The 22,016-nt window shown below is 40.2% G+C and overlaps 1 protein-coding gene across 1 annotated transcript in view; it reads left to right on the forward strand.

The window, feature by feature from the left end:
- Positions 1–22,016, forward strand: part of odad2 (outer dynein arm docking complex subunit 2) — an 85,914-nt gene that overhangs the window by 25,174 nt on the left and 38,724 nt on the right. Inside the window, exons 8-10 of the mRNA XM_079801199.1 lie at positions 11,213–11,433; positions 14,610–14,750; positions 16,081–16,225. Coding sequence (XP_079657325.1) covers positions 11,213–11,433; positions 14,610–14,750; positions 16,081–16,225 — 507 coding nt within the window. The remainder of the gene's footprint in view (positions 1–11,212; positions 11,434–14,609; positions 14,751–16,080; positions 16,226–22,016) is intronic.

Consider the following 22,016-nt stretch of genomic DNA (forward strand, 5'->3'; position numbering starts at 1 on the left):
GATAGTGGATGCCATCGTCTTGGCGTATGAATCCCAAGACGTGCCCTGCCCGCTCGGGGTTAGAGCTCACTCCACCAGGGGTGTAGCCTCTTCCTGGGCGCTGGCTCGTGGCGCCTCGCTGACAGACATTTGTAGAGCTGCGGGCTGGGCGACACCTAACACGTTCGCTAGGTTTTATAGCCTGCGTGTAGAGCCGGTGGCTTCTCGTGTGCTCGCTTCCCATAGTCAGCTTCACTGAAGTGCCCGTTCTAGTGTCGGCTTGCTGCGCCATTCCCTTCCCCTGGAACGGATACGTGCGCTTATTTCTCCAGTCGAGTTCCCCAGGATTGGCGAACCCTGTTGAGTCCTCCGCACCCCTCGGCAGTCGGATGTTGCGGAGCATCCGACGCCAGGTCTGGCACTCGTATGCATTGGTGGAACTTGTGTCAGGCTGGGTTCCGTATGTCGTGACCCCTACGGCGGTCCCATACGTGTATCTCCACGGTTTAGCTCCCTACGGCGAGCTCGTGTCTTTCCCTTGGCAGAGTTCTCTGCCGTCTCAGTACGGTGTCGTCCCCCGCCTGCATTAGGCCGGGGCCTCCCCTGGGACTTCCGTATGTTGTGCTGCCCACGGCCAGCCCATACGTATTCTTTCCACATGGTAACTCCCTCCGGGCATGATGTGGCTCCCGCAGCGTCCTTCGGGCACGCTTTCCCAGCGTTATCCAATCAAGTCTGCTGAATGGGTCTTGCGGAACAGCAGTATGACTCTTCTGGCGTGAATCTTCCCGCCCGCTTCAGAACGGGGTCTGAGGGGCTCTCGCTGGGCGCTGGAAGTGGTAGTAACTGTGGCGTTTTCCATAGGGATCCCAATTCGTCGGTTATTACCGACGTACGTCGTAGTGACCGACTGAAAGGGAACGTCTCGGTTACGTATGGTAACCCTCGTTCCCTGAAGGAGGGAACGGAGACGTACGTCCCGTCGCCACAGTTCCTTCCATCACTGCCTGGCCGGTCTCTGGTTAGGCTCCTCAGTGAAAAACGTCAGTGCGATGCTCTCGCTTCCTGTTTATACCCGCGGCGCGGGGCGGAGCGCGAGATGCAAATCTCGCACGCCAATTGTTCATTGGCCTGTTCTTAAGTTCTCGAAGCTGATAGGGGCTCTCTGAAGTGATCCCAATTCGTCGGTTATTACCGACGTACGTCTCCGTTCCCTCCTTCAGGGAACGAGGGTTACCATACGTAACCGAGACGTTATCGTTACACCCCTACTGGTACATTTTTGCCTGTTTAAACTGCAAGTAAAGTGCAGTGTCTTTAAAATAAATTTAAGCTTCTGTAATGTTTTTTATTATTATTTCAGTTATATGGCTACTTGCTTTTACTTGACCAAAAACTGTCAAGTAACAAAAAACAAAAAAAGTGTCTAAAATAAACCATGACTAGGACTGTTGTCTAAAGCATTCATAAATTGCAATAATTTTACAGTCTATGCTCAAAAATTGTGAAAACGGGTAAGAGGCTAGGTTGTGAACTTTGTTTTTATTTGTAGTTTGTTTAAAGCTGCTGTCCGTAACTTTTTTGGGTTAAAAATTATCCAAATTCAAATTTTGAGTAAGTACATAACCAGCCACAGTTCAAAACTATCCCCTTACCTTAGCCCAATTCACAACGGCAAGCTTGTAAAAATGTGTAATAATTTGAGAGGTACTGGTGGGTTTCCGTGGGAAATTCGAGCATGTCTTTGCGTCATTATGTTACGTCTGTATACATAAAGGAGGAGTCCAACTAGTAGTAGTATCGCATGTGAGGAGCAGATGGCATGTTTCTCACAGCAGCTGGAATAATTAAATGTATCATTTTGATGGCGGATTGTAATCCAGAAAGGTCCAAACGACAATCATCAGTGACAACTGGAGATTCACCCATAGTCAAAAGCAAAAGATTAGGCTGTACAGAAATGCAAATTTACAGGTAACGCTAATACACACTTAAAGGGGTCATAGAATGGTACATGCACTTTTACAAGTTGATTATACGGAAATGTGTGTTGGCAGTGCCTGTACACAACCATCCTATAATGATAAAAATACATCCAGTGTTTTTTTTTAATCTCCTTATATATTTTCCCCTGTCTCAAATCGAGCCGTCTGACCGTGTGACGTTACACGGTGTACGCCCCCCCTACGATTGTTGATTGACAGCAGCGTTTCAACACAGACCCGCCCTGAGCGAGCTGTCATCAGTCCGCCATTGTTGATACTCTGCAGCAGAATGGCGTCTAAGCGATTGTGGTGTTGTGTTGTTGGGTGTAATAACGAACACAGCAGTCATTTTGATGTTCCTAAATCCGAACCGCTGAAGACCCAGTGGCTGCTGAGTTTTGTTTTAGAAGGGAATATTCCCCCCGATCAACGTCAATGTTTGCGCAAATCATTTCTCAGCAGACTGCTTTATAAACGAGCGTCAGTATAAAGCAGGTTTTGCTAATAAGCTGCTCTTGAAAAAAGGATCGTGTTCCTGCTGCACCTCAGGAAGATGTGAGTGTAACGTTTTATTAACCTTTATATTAATCTTTGCAAATCGCTTGCACGCTTCACGATGAATGAGGCTAAAGTTTACAGGGTAAGTTACATTACGGCATGCTTTCTGTGTATGACGTTCTCAATATAATTCATAATCCCATGTTTATAATGAACAACGCGTTATGTTTGTTATTACAAACTGTGTAAGTTACTCGGGTGATAAAGTTAACGTGGGAACACTACACTAAGCTTACTTTTGTACATGGTTTATAACGGTGTCTGTTACTGATTAAGAAGTAATGTAAAAAAAAAAATCTTATAACATAACATCAATCTGTCAATGAACTAACACATCAGTAAACACATAGCAACTACGCTACTCTGCCAGTACAAAGATAGATCAAAGTGACATGACGTTAACCAACCATTCAGAAACGTTCGTCATCTGTTCCTGGTCCGACTCCGGTTCAAAATGATAAGGTTGCTCAGATGTGTCCTCAGAGACTCCCGTTGCCATTATTTCTCGAAAATATACCCTCAAATGTTGTCAAGGCAACACTCCACGTGTGTTGTGGTGTTGTGTCGGGTCGAACCGAACGCCCCACAGAGCAGAGGGGCGGGGTGAGCAAAGCTCATTATCATTTAAAGTCACATACACTGAAATGACTTGCTGAAAACTAAGCTGGTTTTGACCAGGTAAAATGAGTGTTTTCTTACAATACTAATGAGAATTTTTAATTAAAGTATATTACAAACTTTTCATTTAGACACTAAAGAATCATATTAACTTGTACAAAAATGTCATTCTATGACCCCTTTAATACACGTAGTCACGCAATGCTGATGTTGTGAACTTTTTCACCCAAAAATGAAAATTCTGTCATTTTTTACTCACCCTCATGTCGTTCGACACCCGTAAGACCTCCGTTCATATTCGGAACACAAATGAAGATATTTTAGTTGAAAGCTGATGGCTGAGAAAGGCTTCAGACAGGCCTCCATTGGCATTCAGTACATTTATACTCCCAAGACCCATAAAAGGCACTTAAAACGTATTTACAAAGTCCATCTCACCACAGTGGCTCTACAATAATTTTACGATGCGACGACAATAGTTTTTGTGCGCAAAAAAAAATCAAAATAACACCTTTATCCAAGTTGTTATTGTCTTCCGTGTATGCCTCCACGACGCATGCGCGAGAATATGACGTAGCGCCGGGGTTCGGGAATCCATGAAATGCACACTTAAGCCCCATTTTGAGAACTACGCCGAGACCTAAAGCACGATCAATGTAGAATCCAACAGCTTAGACACGCGCGTCTTCCTCTGCTTGTAAACAAATCGCTTCTGGGTCATGTGTCCGAACCCCGGCGCTACGTCATATTCTCGCGCATGCGTCGTGGAGGCACACACGGAAGACAGTAACAAGTTGGATAAAGGTGTTATTTAGATTTTTTTTTTGAGCACAAAAACTATTGTCGTCGCATCGTAAAATTATTGTAGAGTCACTGTGGTGAGATGGACTTTGTAACGACGTTTTAAGTGCCTTTTATGGGTAATTAATGACATAATTTTCATTTTTGGGTGAACTAACCCTTTAAAGCTACACTGTGTAACTTTTTTAGTCTATTCTTAGCTAAAAACACTTAGTTCTTTCAAAAATATATGTGCTCATTAATGTATATTTACTTCTTTCAAGTAATAAAGTATTCTCGTAAGTTTATAATATGCCATTGAAAATACATAAGGTAATGGGATCTAACGGTGGTCGCCATGTTGCCCCTCCATCTTGAAAGTACATTAGCCAAAGAGGGACATCCCCGTAAATTCAAGCTTCGCCTTTCGCGTTTTAACCGGTTTTAACACTCGATGGCACTGTACAAAATTCCCTGCCTCGCGCATGTGCGCGTCAACTTGTTCAGACTTGTCTGGTGCATGCGCAGAGAGTTTTCATCTCAGCAGCACCAGTAACAGAGTTATACGGAGTTTTCCTGGCTTGTTTATTCCTCAAAAGTCTGTTTTTCCTTGTGTGGTATTTCTGTGCGTTAATTACTCCGTAAGTAATAATAGTTATTGTCATTGTAGATGTGTTTCAGAGTGTGTCATCGCGTAATTCAGTTGATGTCACCTCAGAAGTATTTTTGTGTCAGCATACAATAGCGTAATGCTCACCTATTTGAATAATCATTCAGTTATTTTGTTATCAACAATGTTTATTCGTTTATAGAAAATATTTGCTTGTAATGTATGTTGATGGAAATATGTATCAGGTCTGATCGGCATATTAACAATTGTTATACAGAGCGCACTGCAGTGCTACCGTTAAAGCGGCGCACACACTTTTGTAACCGGACACCGCTTGTTAGCAGCAGCAGCGGCAGCTCCGCTCCTTTTAATGCAGCTGCATTTAGCGCCTATATATGGTACAATAAGCTCTGGTTTACGGTTACATTATACAAATGTAACTTATAAGTATAGTTATACAGTTCTTAACTGTGTATGTATATTTACCATCCTTATTTGTTCTCTCACAGAAACCACATTTATGTACATATCCACGCAAACCTGTTTATGCCTTGCAATTGGATGACTGAATAAACATTACTATCATCAAAGTTCACTCTGGATTAGCTGCAGTTCTTTCTAGCCAAATAATTAGGCCAGTTGAGTTCCAACCATCCCACTGCGCACAGAATATCCCACAGGCACCGTGTCGAATGTGGACAAGATCGAACTGGAAGCCATGTTAATCTTGGACTAAATCGGCCACCGTAGGAGTTGAAACGAAATCGGAATTGAGAGGAACAGAAACTAAAATTCACTGGATGGTCATATACCTTTTCACCACTAGATGGGGGAAAATATCACACAGTGTAGCTTTAACAATTTGAGAACGAGGTATAACAATACTAATAATTTGCTTAGTTTGATGTGTTATGAGCTATATGTGTTATAAATTATAGCAGCTAATCGATCGTTAGATTTAATCACCGTTAGTAGAGCGATTTATTGTTGCATTTATTGATGCTTTTTTTTCTCAGTTGGTTAGAACAAAAGTGGCAGACATGTTACTTGTTCAGATGATATTTTCCGGTGAAACTTATTATTTTGGTCGTACTTCCAAGACGTAGTATTTTATCTGTAATTCTGAACTAAGTACAGTATCCACACCGGTGTACAGCCTACACATATTACTCCTTAAAACATTAGATTCATCCGCGCTGAGGAGCCGTGACGATCCACAACCCACGTAAAGATAATCATTCCGCAACTAACTGCAATTCCAAATTTCAAACAGAGGTGCGACAAAGAGGCTAAACTTACGGACTGCAGCTTTAATTCTTGTGTGCCCCCCCATTTTCATTTATTTACTTCATATTTATGTTAACGTTTATTACTATTAATGTTTTATTATAGTAAATTGCAGTTCATATGAAAGTGCCCCCTACCCACCAATCTTTCTAAAAGCTTATTAATTACGCATCTCAGATGGTGGATGGGTTTTATCTACCTAGAAGCACTGGTGATGACTTTTGTGAGTGTTGAATAAGCTTGGAGCTCAGTGGTGGTGGTCTGGAAAGCCTGAGTGTTCAGGCATCAGAGACAGATGACATCATCATGTGAGTATGCCATATACGTGCAGCCATCAGAGCCAAAGATGTCACCAGAAGCAGAAGTCTGCTATTAGTGAAATTGAGTGGATGTTATTGAAAGTACATTACCCCAATAGCAGTCAGTAGAATGTTATGTTGATGAATTCGCTCTCCTTGATGAGATCATTTCCTTATATTATGTAGATGGGTGAAAGGCTGCAAGTGCAACAATAGCATTTTTTTGATTTAGTTATTGTCATAGAGTAAGCTACCGTGGAAAAATGTGGGGTCAGTGAGATTTTATTTTTAAAGAAATTAAAGGTGCAGTGTATTTATGAGGATCTATTGACAGAAATGCGATATACATAGCTATGTTTTCAGTGGAGTATAAAGACCTTACATAATGTACGGTTATGTTTTTATTACCTTAGAATGAGCCATTTCTATCTACATCTTTTTGGTTCAACATAAAAGAAGATATTTTAAAGAATGTTGGTAACCAGACCGTTGATGGGCCCCATTGATTTCTATAGTAACTTTTCCCTGCTATGGAAGTCAATGGGTGCCGTCAACTGTCTGGTTACCAGCATTCTTTAAAATATCTTCTTTTTTGTTCAACAGAGACTCATACAGATTTAGAACAGCTTGATCGTAAGTAATAACAACATTTTTGAACTATCCCTTTAAGAGACTGCGTTCAAAAACATTTGAACATCAGTGTACATTTAGATAATCGCATACGCCTGAATTAATTTAAGAAAACTTGTCGAAGCCTCAGACGTGTAGAGCCTCGGTCAACCAAGTTTGAGTCTGATCCTGTTCTATCTCCTCTCTCATTGTTTCCTGTCTTTCCAGCATTTACACGGTCTAATAAAGGCAAAAAGTCAAAATAATAAATGTAAAACTTTATCAAGTGATTTTCTTAAAAAAGAAAGAACACATATTAGCCATGTAGACTACTGATTTAGTTATTCATTTTGAATTCCAAATATTTGCTAAACAGACTCAAGGAAAGAGGCCAATACTTAGAAACATAGACACAAAAACAGCACAGCTGTCTTTCAACTGGCAGCAGTGTGTTCCTGCTCGCTCCTCAGCCTAAGATTAATCACAGCTGAGGAGAAGAGAGCAAAGGGAACGAGGGGACAAGCTAATGTACACTTCTCTCTGTGCGTAAAGTGTCTGCTTGTCACAATAACCAAGAGAGAGACAGATTAAGAGACTGAGCGAGAGAGAGAGGGAGGGAGTTCTCTCCTCTGTCACTGTGCTATTTTTCACATCATCACAGTGTGAAAGAATGTGAGAACAGGCCAGTTAGTCAGACCTCTCTGAATAAAGTAAAAGATAAATTAACAAATTGGATCTCCAATAATGGCCTCAAGATGTGGCTAAAAGTGTTTATTGTTTGAGAAATGATATCCTATTTCTCATCAGTGACACACTGTATTTGTTGGAAAAATGTTTTGTTCTACAACACCAAATATTTAGTCCTTTCTACATGAGATTTTACAGACAAGAATTATATCAAAATTAATTTTTAAATATACAACATCTTAAAAAAATTACCATTTTACTTTCATTTCAGGCTGGCTCAATATTGAACAGATTTGTCTTCAGCTTCATCAGTAGCAGAGCACAGTAAATGCCTTTTTGTTGATGCAGACAAAAGGTTTCCTCCAACTTGTACTTTTCTTTTCTTAAAGATCCACGCTAATGTTTTATGCCGACCGTTGGCGGTTTTATAACCAACATAATTCTGTCCTTGAGCAATATAAACGGAAACTCCATCATCGAGACAGATTTCTCTTTATGTTCGTTGCTAAATGATGGTGATGTTATCTCTCGCCGATATAGTTTGCAGATGGAAAATGAAGGCAGACAGAAAGATTACTGCTGTACCATATAGTAATGGTTATTGTCTAGTGCTACTCTGCCGGTGTAAAAACCTCTGTCTGGTGTTCCCGTCAGTTGCCTTGAGGACAGAAAGTATAAAAAGTTCCTTTCATCTATTCATTGTGCATCTAGAGCCAGTTTTCAGACACAAATTAAGCCTGCTGCAGAATTTTACCTTTACTCTCAGCAGAGATGTCCAAGTTAAACTCTGTCGTGTCCAGGACAGGCTTCATCTACCTCGCTTGAGGAACAGTTCCCATGAGTCTGCGCTCAGTAGCTCTGCTCACCTTCCATAACTCTTGCCTCTGATGAATGTTCTGTCTAAGTGTGCTATCATTCTAAAGCTCTATGAGAAAAACTGGATGAGCTGAAGTAGAGCTATACGCAGTAATTGTTTATATGACACAATGTCATTTCCACATGTCCCTGGATCAACATGCTTTGTAGATCCTAGAACAACATCTATATCAACCAATCAAAGACTGAGCACTCTAAAATCATAAGGCAGTGATTGATTAATAGGAATGTTGTTTCAGGAACAACAAAGGATGTTGATACAGGAACACGTCCTACTCGTGTAAATCACGTTAGGCTGTTTTTTTGGTACATTATAGTCATAATTGATATTGCTGAAAAGTGCAAGAATATTGTTGCCAACTTTTTTTGCGGATAATGCCATTCTTATCAAGACAGGAAATGCCACTTCAAATTTAAGACCTGGTTGAAAGTGCCTACGGTTAACCTACTGAACAGATGTTGCACTTCTGGTGTGATTTTTCTACAATGATTTTTCCTTGCCATGTTGCCTTTGGCTTGTTCAGTAGGGGTATTAAGGCACTATTTTCTGCAAAGCTGCTTTGAAACAATATGTATTACTAAAGAAAAGGAATGAGGTGGATATTCTCAGTGTGGTTTTAGTGTTTGGGTTTTGAACAAGGCTGGATATGTGCTAGCAGGTTGAGTTCGATTATTGGTGGCAGTGAGGAGAAAGACTTTATTATTCTTTGAAGCGATGATGCCAGGCAGGCGGTTCAGCGTGCAAGCGTTTGTGTGTAAAAATGCCCACCAGACTTTCATGTTTTATTATGCCAGCAGGCGGGAGCTCAACCATGAGCGCTAGCAGCTGATGGGTGATGGACAGAGGCCGTAAAGAGAGAGCCATAAAAGTAGTCTGCTAAGACACAAATCAAACCCCTCTTTGTTCTCCATATTTTACATTGGTTCCTTGTTTTCTAGATTTCATCAGTTTGCTTTTCTGTCTTTCTTTCCATGTCTTTCTCATGTCTTCCAAACACATTTCTACAAGGCTACATTAGAGAGTTCTCCTTTTTACTCAAGACTCTCATCACCTTCTACAAATAGATGTTTATCCACCTGAAACGAATCCGTTACGTTAGGGTGCATGTTGATTTGAGAGCAGATAATGCTTTTAGCTGCACTATGGGAGTCGTGTAGCGTGAAAAGTTCAGCAGAGAATAAGTTCTGGATTGCGGCCTGAGTTTGCTGTAATAAGTCTCAGACACGCTCTGGTCCTCCAGCCATCAGTCAACCACCGGACCGTGATTATTCAGCCCAGAAATCCTCAGTGCACACCAGCTCTTAGCCAAATTCAACAGGCCTAATCTCCTAACATATCAGCTGCATGAGGAACCAATGCATTTTCATACTTTAATTAGATCAGACACTTTTAATCAAACATGCACAGCCAAGGCTGAGCAGAAGGTGACACTCATCAGGGAAAATATATCATACTCTGTTGCATTGTCAGACTGGGACAGGAAGACTGTCACTCTGTTCCAAAATCTAGTATGCTTCCTCAGATAATGAGGCAGTTCATAGATGCACTCTTAGTGTAAAGGTTGTTTCAAAAAAGTAATCTCAGTATGTACTGCAAGGCAAAAAGTGTCTAAGATGAGAGGAAAAAAGCAAGAGAAATGTCAACTAGAAATATACCTTGAATAATTTGATAGTGAAGAATATTGATATAAATACACTGTCCTTCAAAAGTTTGTGATCAGTAAGTCTTTTATTTTTATTCATTAATAATTTTATTCAGCACAGACGCATTACATTTATCAAATGTTTCTAGAGTTTCTAGAAATCAATTGTGAGTCCCATCAATAGTAGTCAGTACACTAGGTTTTGGAATAGACCTCTTTTGTCTTGGAAATTACTTTCCTTGTCATCTTTCTTCATATTTGGATGTTGCAGTAGTTTGAGGTTTGCTGGGCACTTTTTGATGTTTTCTCTCACTTGATATTCAGCCTTCTGTTTGGGATGCCATACTGGCGCGTTAACTCTCCCAACTTGTTCTTGGACAGGGTTTATTACTTCAATTATAATATTAAAGATGGGTGGAGTGGCGTGAGGAAATGGATATAACTTTGGCCTTCTTTTGGCTAAACAAGCCCATGAAAGGCACAAAGTGTGCTTAGCCCAGCTGGATCCACAGCGAGTCCCTTGTGCCATATTAAAAACTTTTTCCCTTGTGTACTCTTTCTGAACTCTTCCTCTCTCATACTCTTCTCCTTTTCTCCCACTATTTCTGTTTCTCACTCCTGCTCTGTACATCTCTCTAAAAGATGGAACCAATGAAGGGCTGATGGTGGGGCATAGCAGGTGCCTGTGGATTTTTCCTGCCTCTTAACCATTCATATGTCTCCTGTTGAGCTTCTCACAGAAGTAATAAAGAAGTGGGAGAGAGAGTCCTTCACAGTTTCAGAAAACCATTGTTGCATTACTTTGCCACAAAGAGTTCACTCAGTGTGTGCCAAACTGCCAGCCTGCAGTTCAAGAATGTACAGAAACAATAAACTTCTCATATTGTATAGGCAATTAACATAAGAAACTTTGGAAATATGTTTCTATTTTTTCATTTATTCTCATAACTCAAAGGCAGGATTGTTTTTCTGGCAGTGGACTGTGGAGAAAGGCTGTATTATATAAATGTTCAGGGATACAAATTCATAAGTGGGATTTACTTTTTATACGACTCTTTCTTAGAATAAGAAGGCTGCACTAGCTTGGAGATGACTGTGTGATGTGCCTCCCCAATAAAGAGACAATATGTCAGATGTAGAATGGAAAATATGTTTTGCTAAGCTAAGAGTGCATTCATGAAGAACTTAAGATAAATAACTCTTTTAACTCCCCAAGTCGATATTTTTGTCTATACCTTTTCCTTAAAATCTTGTTTCATTTTTATTCATTCTCTTCTACAGGACGTTGCCATTCAAGATGTGCCATCCACTAAAAAGATCCTACATGTGGAAACGGTTGATGCAGAGGAAACAGGCCAAACCCTGAAGTCTTACGACCATGAGGAAAAGAATGTGCCTGAGAAGGCGAGACAACAGCTTGCGCGGAACAAGCCGGGCGGTAGGAAGAAGAAATTAGAACCATCTTTGAAATGGAAGAACCTTGGCCTGACGTCCCCATATGAGTAAGTGATAATTCCAAACCCCAATGGATGTCTTCTGAGAAGAAACAAAAAAGCCATCACAGCATGACAATCAGAGGTCACTGACAGTACAGTACAGTACAGTATAGATACAAAGTTCAGTAGTCAGTCAGACTTCAAGAGATGGTTAGATGTCTTATATTGTAGCTCTTCTCCGGTGTGTTAATTCATGAAGTTAAGCTGTGATAGGGATAGCTATCCATAGTGACAGTCAGCTGATAAATCCAGAGTTGATCACACAGACATATGCTGTATTCTTCTCCTTGGATTGATCTAGCAGTGTGTCCCAACCAGGGGGTTGCTAAAGATTTACGAGGGGTCGCCAAGCTCACTCTAGGGGTTTAGGGATAAAACAGTTACCAGTTTGATGATAAAACACGATGCAATTCCCAAAGGTTAGTATTAGTTTAATATTTTAATCATCATTAAAACCGTATTTGATTGCCAGAATTTGAAAAACTCACTGTAAATACTGTCCAGTATTAAGCAAAGTAAAACACAGTCTTACGCACATGCAGCGTTTTATTTGAAAAAATGACGGAAAGAACTGGGAGGTTTTACAACCTTTACAACCGAGTGCTCAGGGAAATTATATGAATTAAAGTATGAATGAATTCTGTGAATGTATCTCTGAAGGGAACTGGCTGGCTTGAGAAAAGTTTTGATGGCATTTTCATCTTCCCTCTGTGTAACACAGGGACTGCGTCCCGAAATCGCATATGATTAGGTACTACATTTGATTTTGAACTTACTTTGCGACTGTTAAAAAGTATGTTCTATATAGTATATGAATGTGTGTAGTATGAATGTAATCCGCACAACATACTACATCCGCCATGTTGTCGTTATCATGTGACCTACCAGCGTCAGTTGTGTCCCTTCACCTCCATTCATAAATCCTCTCCAGTGGCCTCATGGGATAGTAAAGTGTCCCTCGTATGCGCACTTTAGATTCTTGCCGGAAGTAGTAGGTCATCCGGGTACTTTTTGCCTACTGTTTTTCGAATACCATGAATTCGGACATACTACTCTGTTGGCATACTGTTTTACGCATACTATATAGTTGGGAAGTATTCAATTTCGGACGCAGCGGTAGTGTTTATAAGTGCAGCTCTGCTTTGTTTACTGAGATTACCGGGGAATCAGCTCTATTTCTGCTGTTCGATAAGCGCCACCTACTGACAGAGGGTGGATTTACATTTTCATTCAGCCTGTCTTCGGTTTTTGTTTGTGAAACTCAGACCAAATTTGTATGCACTTTTTGTAAATTTTAACAAGCTAATGCAAAATAAGCTAATGTACATTCTAAAAATCTAAACAACTAGGATAATAAGGTATCTAGAATTATTAACTGATAACATACATGTGATGATTTTGACGAATCCTGTTTCTTAAGGGAGGCGTTAAGGATTTTGAATGTTAAAATATGGGTCTCCTGGAAAAGATTTTGAATGTTAAAATATGGGTCTCCTGGAAAAAAGGTTGGGAACCACTGATCTAGCAGACAAATCAGCCTTTTTGGCTGTTTCAACACTTGTTACTGGTAAGCCTCCTCTGAACAGTCATCTAAGATTTCCAAAGCAATAATCTTTTGTTTTGGAGAAATACAATTTCCCAGATGTGAACATTTACTTCAGTGTTCTGCCTTTTGCATTACTACCAAATTTGCATTTGCTGTCACAGTACTTGACACCCACTAGAGAGCTACAGAAGACTTAAACATATTAGACATATATCCACAAGTTTCCTACGCCCAATTAAGCCTTGCGTCAAAAGCGTCTTCCAGTTCGAAGTAAACAAGCGGGACATTATGCATTTCCATCGTAGTTTATGCATACGTTTTTTTATGTGCATTTATAGAATTAATGCGCATCTTGGCGTTTCCATTCAGCATTTTTTGATGCGATATCCCAAAATGAGCATAAAAATAGGTGGATGGAAACATAGCTTATTAACATTCAGCAGTTGACAGTCATTCAAGCTATCCAAATTTGCTAACGATGTGGGAACACAACCTCAACAAACTTTCAAAAGGGTGAAACAACAGTACCTTTACCCTCCGCGGCAGTTGGTTGGGAGGATGACGTGAAGAAGTGGCGTTGTATCACGTACGGTAGCATTTTTAGGTTTATTCTAGATTCAGTGACCTGTGATGGTAGGCGATGAGCAATTTGAAAAGCTCAGAGGCGTTTCAGTATCTGTCGGAAACGATCTAAAAGCGGACATTGAGCCGAGCCTGAGCCTACACGTATCCCATCACAAGGCATGGGTGCTAGCATCAGTGACAGGTGAAGTACAGACAGCGGGTTGTTCATGTATTGCAGGGCCAGGACGCTGTTGTAGTCATGCAGCAGCTTTTGTGGAAGGTCAGTAAAGTAAGGACAATTATGGGCACGAAAATTTTATTGTTTATTGTATTGTGACTGAAATGCTGAAAAACTTAAATGTTTAGTGTATGTCATTCATGTTGCAAATGTTGCTTCACAGTAACTTTCACTTAACCCTTGTGGCACCATCTGATACATTTTTTTTTTATTATTATAATTTTGAAACCTTTCCAATGATCCAAAAAACACTTAGCCTCTTCACTAAGTAGCACACAAAATACCATTGGTATACTACTTCCGCCGCCTCACTGGAAGTTGTACCCACATTCTTTTTTACAGTAGCTCCCCCCGGAAAAATGTGGATAGAAAAATAATTAAGGGCCAGGCGAAATGCAACAAAGATGCTAGTTATTTTTTAAAGACAAATAACTTTTGTTTCTGGAACATCCACAGTCCTATTGTGATAGTTGTGTGGCAAAAATAAAATATCAGACTAGACATACACATACAAGGCATACAAGACATTATGCAATCTCGTAATGTGGATTTAAAATTAGAAAAGTTACCTGGACTTTTTGGGACTTGCAATGCCTCAAAAAGGTCGACATTAAACAGTTTGTGATTCTTTTTTCCCCTAATGTCACATATATCAACTTCTCAAACGAGTAAAGAATGTAGGGTGGGACTTGATTTTGTTCATCTAGTATTGATTGGATCATTAATAATTAATAAACACTGCAATATTCCATAAAAATATAAGAATTATGTTAGGTTTTAAAGTGTATAAATGTGTTAATTAGTGTCTGATTGTTGTTGTTTTTGCTTTTCCAGTGAGGCAGAGGGGAAGGCCAGAAAGAGCATAGAAAGCAAGAGGATCTTGGAATACGGCACAAAGTCACCCGCATCAGAGAACAAAAAAAAAGCTAATTTTTCTGGATCGTCTCTGCCAGGCTGCCAGTCTTCTCAAAAAATGTATGCCGCAATCTCAGTCCACAGAAATAGCTTTTTCATTGTACACGTGGTATTTCCTCTGAGGCAAAAACCTAACCATTGCAATGGGATCTGAAAAACCCTCTCCCAGGAACACGCATAATTGAATAACTCTTTATTCTCCTGGCCAAACATAAAAAACGTATCCAATCATTGAATTGGAAATAAAGACTCACTTTCAGGGCAAATTATTTCAGCTGTGGATAAGTATTCATTTTATAGCCTTAAATAAGACATGGATGAAACAGCCGTTCAGGTTGGTGTGCACACAGGAACGGTCCTCTGGTGCTACTGGGAGTAGCGGTCTGTAATAACCGGCCTGTGCCTGAGCCACTGATAACCCTGTTCCTTCTTCTGACTCCTCTCTGTCTGTTTGGCGACGGTGAGCGAAAACTCCAGCTGTCCCCATAACATCCACTGCCAGAGTACACAGTCCTGCCTGTAAGGAGCTCCGGGTGTAGCCGCAGTTTCTCTTTTTCCTTTCGTTTTAAATCAGTGATGCACACAAAAAAACAGTGTAGCGTTCTGAAGATCATTTTGATGTGGTCATGGTAGACAAACACATCAGTAATGCAGTGTATATAAAACTTACAATTGTTCCCATTGCAAAACACATTCCACATTTCAATTAAATGACTAGCACCGAAAGAGACGAGGATGCCGCTGTCCGGCAATACAGTTATCCCCTGGAAAACATATCTGAGTCCCTCTGGCCTCTTCTCCTTGTGTACCGAGTTTCATGACTCGTTTCACGATACATTCATTTCAGTAGCCTGATCCGCTTTAACAGCCATCTGCGTTTGTGCGTGCGTGTATAAGCTTGCGATGAAAGAGTTCAGAAATGCACTGATGACCACTCCAGTCTTCCTCTCTCTCTGTTGCTCTGTCTCTGTTCTCTCCATCCCCTGCCGTTTAATTTGATGCCATGGCTTAAGATGACACTTCAAATACACCCCTGAGTTTGATGGCCGTTTTGTCCAAGGGTTTGAGCATGAGGCCTTTCAGAGAGCAATAATTCATTCCACTTTGGATTCAGAGAGATTTTACCAGAGCTTTGAGAGAATGGGCTGTGTGGTTTGGCTTGCACCTGCTCCGACTCTCCTCCGATGTGATGTATTAAGCTCTATTTATTAGAGAAGGTGCTTTTTCTATAATGTCCTGTTATGTATGGATGGTTCTCGTTTCTATCCTGAGAAAATTCTGTGGGAGAGTACTTCTCACAGTGTGTGTCTGAGAGACATAAAATTGTTGGCCAGCTTGAATATTAATATGTCTAATAGGTGCATATGTGTGTGTGTGTGTGTGTGCACAGTAAAACCCCGGGAGGAGCTGATGACTTCAGCGAGAGTTCATCAGACGATGAGGAAGATGAGGAACAGCCCGAAAGACGGGCCGAGGCTGCCACCGACCTGCCCTCCGAATACTGGCAGATCCAGAAACTAGTAAAATACTTAAAGGTAAAAAACACATTTGCTTGTATAAATGCACACACCAACATGCATCAATACTAGGGCTGTCATGATCTCAGATCTTCACTACATGATTATCATGGGCAAAATTCACTATAAAAAATACTACTACGATATCTAGGGAAATTTTAATGTATAACATTATAATAATATTTAAAAAAAAATAAAGATATCAGTCAAATTCATCTTTAATTTGTATTTTCACAAAAAAATGAATCACACTAAAACTATGAGTGTGATTCATAGTTTGAATCACACTCATAGACGGAGAAAGAGTTTGTAACCATAACTGTCCAACACCTCTACTCTGTCCAAAAACATTTTGGTTAGAAATGAACTTTGTGACCCTTAAAAAGTATATTCTATATAGCATGAATGTGTTTCTGAATATAATCTGCCATGTTGTCACTGTCACATGACCTACCAGCATCAGTTGCATCGCTTCACTGCCATTCACAACTTTCCCGGTGCTTCATGGGATAGTAAAGGGACGATCAAATGAATCTTGGCGGAAGTAGTAGGTCACCTGGGTAGTTTTTCTAAGCACTCATTTTCATTCATGCCCTCAAGTGAACTATATTTGCGGACTAATGTTGGGAATAGTGAATGCTAATAGTGGGATTTCTAATGGTTCGATTCTCTGAAGTCTGCATTCGATGCATCCTCGATATCAAGAACACATCCGGGTACTTTCATGCGTCCTCTGTACTTGCATTCTTGAGTATTGGAATTGAACTTTGGCGGTTGATGATAGTACGAGAAGATGATTGAGAAAAGACCTCTGGCTGCATCCAAAATCTTATACTTTTCTACTATATTGTAGGTGAAAAACAGTGTGACAAAAGGGGTATGTCCGAATTTACAGTACTCATAAAAGAGTCTGCAAAATGTATCCGGATGACCTTATTATTCCGGCGAGATTCTGAAGTATGCATACGATGGACACTTTACTATCCCATGAGGCAATGGGAGAGGATTTAGGAATGGAGGTGATGCAACGCAACTGACGCTGATAGGTCACATGATAAGGGCAACATGGCGCATGTAGTATCTCCAGATTACATTCATACTACACACACTCATACTATATAGAACATACTTTTTTAGCGGTCGTGAAGTAATTACTTATTCAAAATAAGTAACTACTCGAGACGAGAGTATGTAATTTCGGACCCAGCCATTGTGTTGTCATCGTCTTTTTCCATTTTATGACCGGTGACTACCAGCGTCTAGGTGCAATACCGCCACCTACTGTGTTGGAGTGTCAGCCGGTTACTGGTGCTGGATTATTTACAATATGGCAAATGGATCTCTCACATTAACGTGAGAATAAAATAAAGCAATCAAAAGACATATCATCTACTTTTACAATAGCCTATGGTAAATATTATCATAGAAGCCATAGACCTACTGTAGATTAAAAGGGCACTTATGTTAAACACCAGAGGACACAGTGTACACATTTTTAAAAAGATCTTAAGTGTAGTGAGAAATAAATCATGTTAAGAAAAACATCCAAGAAAAGTTCAGCTGCAGGTAGATATTTTTAGCCCAGTAAAACACAGGATAATGAATGTGATTTTCCCAACGGGAGGTGCTCATCCTCTACCAAGCGTCAGAAAAAAAGCAAAATCCTGTTTGAATTTGGAAAGAGTTTGGAAAGTGGATTTGAAAAGTTAGGATTTTTTTTTCTTCTGATTTGTGTGAAGTGTTTGGGGATGCGTTTGTTACAGTGCTGTTTTCAACTCTAGACAGGATGTGTTTGAAACGTGCCCTTCCCAGCATTCTATCTGTCTGGAAACCACAGTTCTTATTTATGAGGGTTTGTCCAGTAGCGCTCTTATAATGTCATTACCATCAGAAGCTGAAACACAGTCCGTGCCAAACTAAATATCTGTTTTATTTTTGGAGTGAAGGTTCAGTTTTTCTCCTCCCCTCTGTCTTTTCTTCTGCTCTTTTCCAGGGTATAGACATGCGTTTGTATTTCTGGGAGATTACACTTCTATAAGGTGATGCATGAATGATCGGACTTGTGTTTAATGGCTGTTTATCTAAGGATATTTTTGCAGTCTACATTACCTGAACTGTACATTTACATCTTCATGTTTGCCTTTCTGTACACATGTACGGAGGGCAGTTTGCACCAGTGACTACATCCTTTCATGATGTGTTAGTGTTATATTAATAAATTGTGCATGTCTTTAGACCGCAAAACATATTACACACACCAAACTCCATTCAGTTGTTGCCTGGATGGGTCAAAGAACGAGCACTGAGTATAATTGCACGTTCACACATTCACAGACGCACTTTGTAACTGCGTCAGTGTGTAGAGGAGGTGGCCACAGGCTGTTTGTCTCACCAGATTCGGCCCAACTGCCTCATTAGCTTGAATTAGAGAAACATGGCAGCCAAACAAAGTTGCATAGAAACATTCTCTCACACTCTCCCTTCTTCCAATTACCCCATTCTGCTGCTCGTAAGTGAATTGCTAGTGCTCTTATACATTGAAAAAATCTGACACGTTTGCCAATGTGATTAGCTAAATTTTTTATGACTGGGTCATTTTGACTTAAAGGTTGCTGAGTGTGTCTGCTCAGGAAATGAAGCCTAAATCTGGATCTCTCTCACTGCAGCAGCTCATGCCTCACTGACATAGTGTTTCTCACAGAATACAAGACTGAGAAATAAGCTTTCAGAATAATAATCTGCACAAAAAAAAGACTTTAGATGTTTTAAAATGATCTTCAGCATGGAATGCATTTAAACCGCTTCAGTTTTTCATTTACATAGTGGCAGAAGTTGAAATTCCTGTCAGAGTAGAACAGTTGTTATTTGTAACCCGAGTAATGTCCACATCTTATCTCACATGGCCAGGCCATTATGAGGTCTTGCTCCATCTACTGGACAAAGTGAGTACTAAATTAAATGTGTGTCAGATCAAGCTTCTGGAATACCTCATCTCTGTCCTGTATAATACGGTGAAGCCAAACAGATTTTCTTTAGCCGTGCTGAAATTAATATTACTTTTGAAAAATGTTTAAAAAGATGCACACTGACAATGGTAATATCAGTATTTTAATAAATGCTTAAATTTTTTCATAGAGTGGTTCGGCTCATGAGGGAGAGCTTAATGAGATTACATGATCTCTTAATGAGATTACATGATCTCTTTATGAGATTACATGATCCCCATATTTCGGGCAATTTAACATACACTACTGGTCAAAAGCTTAAAGTTGGTAAGGATGTTTTTGAAGTAAATTTCTTATGCTTACCAAGACTGCATTTATTTGATCAAAAATACATTATAAACGGTAATATTGTGAAATACTATTACAATTTAAAATAACGTTTTTCAATTTTAATATATTTTGAATTGTAATTTATTTGTGTGATAGTAAAGCTGAATTTTCAGCATCATTACTCCAGTCTTCAGTGTCACATTATCCTTTAGAAATCATTCTAACATGCTGATTTGGTGCTCAATAAATATTTCTTCTTATTATCAATGTTGAAAACAGTTGTGCTGCTTAAAGGTCCCATGTCATGAAATTGTCATTTTATGAGGTTTTTCATCATTAATATGATTTCCCTTAGCCTGAATATTGTCCCCAAGTGGCTAGAAATTTTGATCGTTGTAAACCGAGTTCTGGCTGTCTTTCTCTACCTTTGAGAAAATAACAGGCCAGACTAGCCAATCTTGAAGTCTCCTGTTATGACGTCAAAACAGGAACGGTTACCTCCCTTTCCTCCGCCCAGAGATTTTGGCACACCCATGCAAGCGCCATATTTGTCCTGGAGAGATCATGGCTTGTGAACGAGTATGAATGCTGGCAGTTTCTCAGTGTTTGGATGTACAAATGAAAACAGAAGTCTTTCTGATGTGTAGCTAATTATTCAAGTTCACACAGAACTTTATTATTTGTGCACATGCTGCGGCTTCGCTCTCTCCCGACAGAACGGTGTTTTCTATCTTGTGAGTCAGTGTTTTTGTGCGTCCTCATCGCGTCTATCTGTTCTACAATGTGCATACAGTCATGAGTTTCTGCTCAACATTGGCAGAGTCACATCTCTTTAGAGATAAACCTCACGCACGCCGAAGCTCGGGCTGCACTGGCCGGACGGCCTTCAACATCACGACCCCCAGTACTGCATCTGGCCCACAGCGGAGGCGCCATACGCGGCACGAGATTAAGCAGAAGGGGGGTAAGCGTGAGCGTATCCGGGCTAGCCAGCCTAACCCCACAATAAACTGGATTACATTCGATTACTGCTGTTTTGTCTTTGTTTGCGCTGTGTACTCAATGCGCGTCACTGACGCTTTTCATATGATAGGAAAATATCTAAAAATAATGCTATAATCAACACTTACTCGTAACTCGTTCATCTTGACAGCTGTAATGGTACATTGCATGTGTTACAAAGTTGGTAGAATAAGGATGAGGACGGACTCAGCATGACTGGGACTCGTGTTTATTCAGAACTCTCAGATACAAACACAATAAACTTGCGCTGACAGCGCTCTCTTAACTCAGTAGTTACTATAAATAACTTTGTTAGCAATCGCTCCCTCTCTGGTCCGTGATGTCCGGTTCGTGAACAAATCATTCTTTTGAACCGGTTCTTTTTAGTGAACCGAACCAGTTCACCAAATCGGACTGAATCGTTCTAAACGGTTCGCGTCTGCAGTCAGCGCTGATCCATAATTTACTAGAGTTACTAACTTTCTGACATGAGTGACAGCCCCTCCGACTAGAAATAAACAAATAACCTGAAGTATATGCTGTAACTACAACAGTTCACTGAACTGAGACGTGCTGACAGAACTGATGAGAAGTGAACTCAGGTCCATCCGCCTCTTTGGCAGCAGCTCGTGCCTGGTAGACCTTGTTAAACCACGCCCCCTCCACTACAAGATCTGATACTCATTCAAATGCAAAGATGTCAGCCAATCACAACAGTGGGCGTTTTTACTGAAGTCTCACAGCAGACACGCCTCTTGGAACAGGGCAGTCAGCCAGAGGGCAAACATCAGTATTGAAAAAATGCCTTTTATTTCTAAATTATGACATTTTATGATGTAAAAATCATACTAACAATATAAGTACACCTCAGGAAACATTATAAAATAATAGAAAAATGCCATGCCATGGGACCTTTAACATTTTTATTGAAACTTTGATACATTTCCTTTCAGGATTCTTTGATTAATTGAATGTTTAAAGTTTGACATTTTTCAAACACTTTCACTTTTGAGCAAATTAATGCATCTATATACATCCATCAAAAAATATTTCTGACCCCAGACTTTGAAACGGTAGTGTGACGAGTGCATCAGTTTGTCAATAAAGTGGTATCATTAACCATAAAAGTCAGCAATTGAAATTTACATAAAGGATGGCATATCATTATCTGCAGCAGACACCCATTCCATCTGCTTTCACACAAATGGTTTGTGTGTGTGTGTGTGTGCGCGTGCGTGTGTGTGTGTGTGTGTGTGTGTGTGTGTGTGTGTGTGTGTGTGTGTGTGTGTGTGTGTGTGTGTGTGTGTGTGTGTGCGCGCGCGCAAGTGAAGGTGCTCGTAAATACGCTGCTGTTTTGTGTCAAGTTAATACTGTCCATTAAATCTGATATCTCTTTGCTCTTAAATCTAGACGAGGCGGCTCTGCTCTGGCTCTATGGCTTCTCTCTGTGTAAATCATTTATACAGCTGTCTTTATCTTGCTCTGGAGAGCTGGCTACTTAATTGAGGATAAATGATAATGATCAGGCCTCA

This window comes from Gobio gobio, assembly GCF_949357685.1.
Source record: "Gobio gobio genome assembly, chromosome: 20".
NCBI lineage: Eukaryota > Metazoa > Chordata > Actinopteri > Cypriniformes > Gobionidae > Gobio > Gobio gobio.